Source organism: Akebia trifoliata, chromosome 7 (genome assembly GCF_017979445.1).
Source record: "Akebia trifoliata isolate Shusen 1 chromosome 7, ASM1797944v1, whole genome shotgun sequence".
NCBI classification, from domain to species: domain Eukaryota; kingdom Viridiplantae; phylum Streptophyta; class Magnoliopsida; order Ranunculales; family Lardizabalaceae; genus Akebia; species Akebia trifoliata.
In genome coordinates, this window is record NC_141381.1 from 3,087,745 (window position 1) to 3,093,760 (window position 6,016).

At 34.7% G+C, this 6,016-nt stretch overlaps 1 protein-coding gene across 2 annotated transcripts; it reads left to right on the plus strand.

The window, feature by feature from the left end:
* Window positions 1-218: 218 nt before the first annotated feature.
* LOC147397986 (NAC domain-containing protein 54-like) lies at window positions 219-5,773 on the plus strand. Of its 2 annotated transcripts, XM_086448931.1 has the most exons (8): window positions 219-310; window positions 391-655; window positions 2,437-2,714; window positions 3,453-3,788; window positions 3,900-4,343; window positions 4,430-4,505; window positions 4,579-4,814; window positions 5,164-5,773. In XM_086448931.1, exons 2-8 carry the CDS (start codon window positions 499-501, stop codon window positions 5,635-5,637), a joined length of 2,001 nt encoding a protein of 666 aa, XP_086305057.1. In that variant the 5' UTR covers window positions 219-310; window positions 391-498; the 3' UTR covers window positions 5,638-5,773. The 2 variants fall into 2 exon arrangements, with proteins under 2 accessions (XP_086305057.1, XP_086305059.1); XM_086448933.1 differs by lacking the exon at window positions 219-310 and having other exon boundaries at window positions 320-655.
* The last annotated feature ends 243 nt before the right edge of the window (window positions 5,774-6,016 follow it).

Sequence of the window (6,016 nt, forward strand, 5' to 3'; positions counted from 1 at the left end):
TTTTTTGTAACACGTGGCTAGATTAATTTTATTAGCTTATTAATATTTTATGAATCCGATTGCCACGTGGAATCTGATACCTAGAAAAGACTAGAAATGAAGCATGGGATATTTTGAGAGAGAGAGAAAGAGAGGAGTTTAGAGAATAACAACAAACATTAAAGGGGGAAAGAATAAATAATAAAAAGATAAAAGTGAGGAGGGGTGGCGACTGCCATGCTTTATCTCTCTTTTTGTCTCTTATTAAACCTCCAATCTCTCCGAATCCCAACCTCTTCTTCTCCTTACATTTGGACCTTCTTCTAACAAGGTCTCTCTCTCTCTCTCTCTCTCTTATTTTCTTGAAATATGACTTGTTTCCTTAATTGGGTTTCAATTGGGTTATTGCAGGATTTTGTACATTAATTGTAGAGTGTACAGTTGGTAATCTACAAGGCTCTGGTCTTTGATTTTTTCTTATTCAAATTTTGAAGGCTAGAAGAAAGTCCTTAGACATTAATGGCACCTGTGACATTACCTCCTGGTTTTCGTTTCCATCCGACTGATGAAGAACTTGTCGTTTACTATCTCAAGAAGAAGATCAACGGCCGTAAGATCGAGTTAGAAATCATCCCCGAAGTCGATATCTACAAATGTGAGCCATGGGATTTACCAGGTACCATTATTATTATTATTATTATTGCATGTTGAAGTTATTATCATCGTCTTAGTTGTAATCTACTTCTCATTGTGGATCGAAAATGAAAAATATTGATTGCTTAATTATATAATATATATATATATATATATATATCATGGGTATCCCCACTTTTCGGGTGGGACTAATCCCGTGGTCACATGCACCATCCCCACAGAAAATCCTACATGCAACAGGTTGAGTCGAAGGTTAACCAAACCCTAGAGGGTGTTCCTAAGAAATTCATAGCTCCGTGGAGTTTTGAACACTTGACCTACTCTTCCTAAGGAGCTTATCAAGCAAGGGGATTTAGATCATAAGAAAAATTAATGATGCACGAAAACCCAAAACCCCGACAAATCTTCAACATAAGCTACTTTTACAACAATAGGCATCTCCTCCACTGAGAAAATCATCAAAGAACCTCTTGATCTAGAATCATGATTAATCAGAACATCCACAATATTATTAGAAGCTAAAGTTCGATCAAATAGGGCGGCTGATTTCCGTGCTCACTTCTTGGAATAAATCTTTAATTATTGGGGATATCTCTTCTATTTCTTAAGAATGGTGAGTATCACCATGGATAATTTTTCTTGTAATTATTCTCATGAGTAACATTAATAAAAAAGAGGGGTCCTTTCAACCTTACCCCCACTTATTAATTTTTTTTTTTTTTTTTTTATAAAAAAAAAACACATTATTTTAAAATTAAAGAGAAGAAAACAAGGAAATAAAAGAAAAGAAAAACACTCTTATTGTAGACTATTGTAGATAATTAAGTTTAATTGAAATCTTTGATAAATTAATTTTAGACTAATTAAAGTGTACATAAAAATGGCAAACATATCCCCCATGAGCCCCTTTTTGTTAATTTTTTTTTATCTTGTTTTTTTGGCATTGGAACTCCCATCCATACTTCTCTTATTTTAATTATTCTTTATCTGAGAAGAGGTGACTTAAGAGTAGACCTGAGAAAGCAATACTAGAATTTTGGTCCCTAAGTAGTCCATAACATTGGACCATAAAATCCAGTGGCTAAAATTTTGGTGACACACATCCCGAGGATATATCATGACCTTAGGCCAACTATAAGCTAGTTCAGTTTATGTCATATTTACGAGGTGAAAGATAAACAAAGATGAACTACATCTTCTCTATGTACTATATAGCATTTTGGCCTAGTGGCCTATAAAGGTTTGGCCCACTCCCTATAAAGCCCAATATGAGAAATACTTGAACCAAAAGGTGATTCATATTTCCATATTTCCATGGCCCCACAAAAATGCTATATTAGCTTCCTAGGGATTGCTGGAGTTAGATAGTTTCTTAACTCCCTGGAGTACGGGATCATAATTCTATAGAGATACTTGGAGGGAAAAAGAAGTCAAAAAGCAAGAAAAGAAAGGGATTGCATGGTCTCCAAGGGATACTAATTCGTTCCGCACAACGTGGTCCTTTTTTCTTCCGAATATAACTTTGTCTATTTTAGACAGACCCCTCCCAACTTTTGTTATTATTTGAAATACCCCTACATTTTCAAAATGATGGCATACCACTTGACCATGCTCTTCTATGAGAGACTAACAGAAATGACCAAAATGCCCTCATCTTCAACCTCTTCCCCCAAAACCATTTTGAAGGTGCTGTGGGTACCTTAAATATTCACCATGACCATCATCATCATATGGAATTGTTGCCACTCTCTTCGATGGTGGTGGTGGTGGTGTTATTCTAATTAATGATTTATTTTGTTTCAGAGAAATCATTCTTACCAAGCAAAGATCTTGAATGGTATTTCTTTAGTCCTAGAGATCGAAAATACCCAAATGGGTCAAGAACTAACCGTGCAACTCAAGCTGGATATTGGAAAGCCACGGGTAAGGATAGAAAGATAAATTCACAGAAACGTTCGGTGGGGATGAAGAAAACCTTGGTCTACTATCGAGGACGAGCACCTCATGGTGCAAGAACTGGTTGGGTCATGCATGAGTATCGTCTTGACGAGAAAGAATGTGAAAACACCTCGGGATTACAGGTTCAATTCGTCTTCCTCCACATTTTCTACCTTCATTTGAATAAATACTAATTCGTGAACATTATTTTCATCACTACTATAAAGTATGATAGGAAGCTTTGCAATAAGGGGTATTGTGATATAACAAATCATGTCTATCCGTTATTATTATCAAATAAGTTTAAGAGGTTATGATTTCCCCTTTGTTTTCTACATAAACTCTATCACCTAGTACTAGCTGCACTCCATAACTTCAAAAAATGCACTTGCAATACACTTGTGATTGCACTCCAAAACTAGAAGATTGCACTGCTCTTCTTCTACTACTACTTCTTCTTGAAAATCATAGAGGAACCGCAACACCAAAGCTTCATAAACTCTAGATTCAGTTTTCAAAACTTCAGGATCTACAAGTAGGGTAAAAATCTACAAGAGACTAGTGATTGATTTGGTATAAAATTTACAGGAGCTCCTACGTACTAATGATGAGTTCTTTATCTCCAGTATTGTTTTTCATGTAACAAGTAGGGATGCAATGAAATTTTAAAAAACATCCTAAAATAAGCATTTCTTTGGTTGGAGTGCAATTAGTACTAGGTGATGTGTAGCTAGTTGGTCCCTATTTATCATGAAAATAGGAAGTTGGAACGTGATTATTCAAATCACATGGGTTTAACATATAATTGCACATTCGTATTATATCAAGAAGAAAAAGACCATTTGTAACTAAATTACTGTACGTTGTTGCGAATTTTTCAGGATGCTTATGCATTGTGTCGTATTTTCAAGAAGAACATAACGGAACCAAAGATCAGAGAGCAATACGGTAATCCATGTATTAACCCATACCAATGCACACCAAATAATCACTCATCTGCAATTGAACAAACGTCCGAAGGAAGAGGAGAAGACTTGGAGAGCTCTAGTTATCATTTTATGTCGGAAACATGCTCCCCGGATTACATTCAAGGAACATCATTTGATATTAACACTCAACAAGACGGGAAGTGGATGCAATATTTAGCAGAAGAGCCATTTGGATCCTCTATACCAGCTTTTCCAAGCCACGAAAGCATGACATATGCCCCTTCTAAGGTAATAAGAACATGGATTGAGGTAGCGAGAGCAAATATGAAGATACTTGAATTAACATAAGATTCGACTTTAGATATTATCATACCTTGACATATTATAATTTGTTTACAGGTAGATATAGCGATAGAGTGTGCAAGGTTGCAACATCGACTCTCATTACCTCCATTGGACATTGAGGACTTTCCTCAAGTAAACTTCACAGATTCAAAAATCCAGCAATTTGGATCCTTTGGTGGAAACACGAATGGGGGAGACATTTTAGGGGAAATCCTTTCGGTTGCGTGCGCCTCTCAACAACTAATAAATCAATCAAATTTTCCCAATGCATGGCAAGGAAATTGTTCCTATTTCAGTAATGAACTTACCCAATTAGAAGGAATTGAAGAAACTCGATATCGTCACATTGATGACATTGGTTCCTCGATGTCTAAAGAGAAATCATGGGGAATTGATCACACCAAATTTGTAGAGATCAATGATTTGGAGGAGTTCAAGACTGAGAAGATTGTGGAGAACCTAAGAGGGGTGGGAATGTCAAACAAAGAGCTAGAGAAGGTAAGACATTTATTCCAAAATTGAAACTCATGTCATTTTTTTGTTGTTGTTTTAATTTTCTTATTGAAATTCATGTCTTGGATCAGACCATGTTCGAAGAAAACAAGATCATCCCTATAGAAGTTATTTCAAATTTCCAGGTTAGGGGCCAAGATATCAAAGGTATGATCATATTTCCTCCTACTGATTCTTGTTACCATTTTTTTTCATCCATTGATTGAAATTTTGATTGTAGGAGAAAGAGATCATGAAAATAACTTTAACGACTTTAGTGATATTGAAGCCAATGATTTCTCGCTCGGATTCATGAATGATGATCAAAATGAAATCATCCCGGAAGATGCGGACGTGGTCAGTACCCCAATGTTTGAACTCCAAGAGAAAGTTGAAGTTAACCATGGAATGTTTATTTCAAGCCGTCAAGTAGCTCACACTTTCTTTCACCAAATTGAACCCTCAAAGATTGTAAAGGTCAGTTTGAACCACTATCACAAAAAAATTGGTTTTTTATTTTTTTATTTTTTTATTTTATTTTTAAATTTTGGAAAATTTATCGGAATGTGGGACCAATTAACACCACCATCACTCTCAACCTGAATATTCTATCTTCTCCAACCTTCAAAACTCTAGAACAAGATAAGGTTTTAGGGAGGTTGAAGCTAATGGGTTGTTGGGAAGAAATCCAAAAACATCATTTGTATAGTTCCCAAAAAAATTTGGATTTTATTTTCAAACTTTATGGCTTTACAGGAATTGAACTAAATTGACCCCCTACCGAATAATCGCTGAATTTGAAATCGGTTACTATGATTTGAATCAGGTACTCCTAACTCCTAATTTCCCGACGGTGACAAAAGCAAAAATCTCAACAAGAATTCAAAAGGGGAACTTATTCTTCGACAGGTTCAAGGAAATCACAAACTCAATGAAGCCATTGAGTGGCTCAAGCTTTCTAAAGCAAAGAATGAACAAATTAATTTGTATGATTGCATTTCTAATGACATCTAGCATCTATTTTGGCAAAAATTTGGAGAATGAAGTTGAACTAAAGGATGGTTTATCTATTACTTGCAAAACCATGATGCTTACAAGAAAGGAGAGTTGCTCTGATGAGATCAAGAAGATGAAGAAACTGAGAAGAATCAAATGGATTGATAAGAAGAACAATGTTTGGCTTTCTAACTTCAAAGGAGGGCACATTTCTAGTATGTTTTTGAACAAGAAATGGTCTTTCTTTGCAATTTTTTTGGCTATCTTTGCCATTGGGTTTCACAATATTGTATCTTATCTTTAACACTAAGATTTTATTTCTCCTTTAATACAAAGTAATACATAGAAGTAGACTAAATTAGCTTTCCCAAGATAGTTTCATTGTATCTTAATAATCTTGTAATAGTTGTTCAATTATTCAAGAACAAGTTATTTATCAAGTTAAATGCTTGGAAGGTTCAAAGTAAGTATTTTCATTACTGACCTATTTGGAAGTTTTTTTTTTAATGGTAATTGGGGATTAATGATGTAACACCATGAAATTTTAGTACGTATATCGAGGAATTAAGTAAAATACATTGGTGTGTTTTCCTATTTAATTTTTAAAAAATATATTAAAAAATAAATTATAATATTATCGATCTAAAATAAGAATTTGCTAGAAGGAGAATTTTACAAATGAA

Coding starts and splice junctions, on each gene's coding strand:
- LOC147397986 (XM_086448931.1), top strand. CDS start 499: ATGGCACCTGTGACATTACCTCCTGGTTTTCGTTTCCATCCGACTGAT. Junction 2,715..3,452: donor AAAACACCTCGGGATTACAG/GTTCAATTCGTC, acceptor CGAATTTTTCAG/GATGCTTATGCATTGTGTCG. Junction 4,344..4,429: donor CAAACAAAGAGCTAGAGAAG/GTAAGACATTTA, acceptor GTCTTGGATCAG/ACCATGTTCGAAGAAAACAA.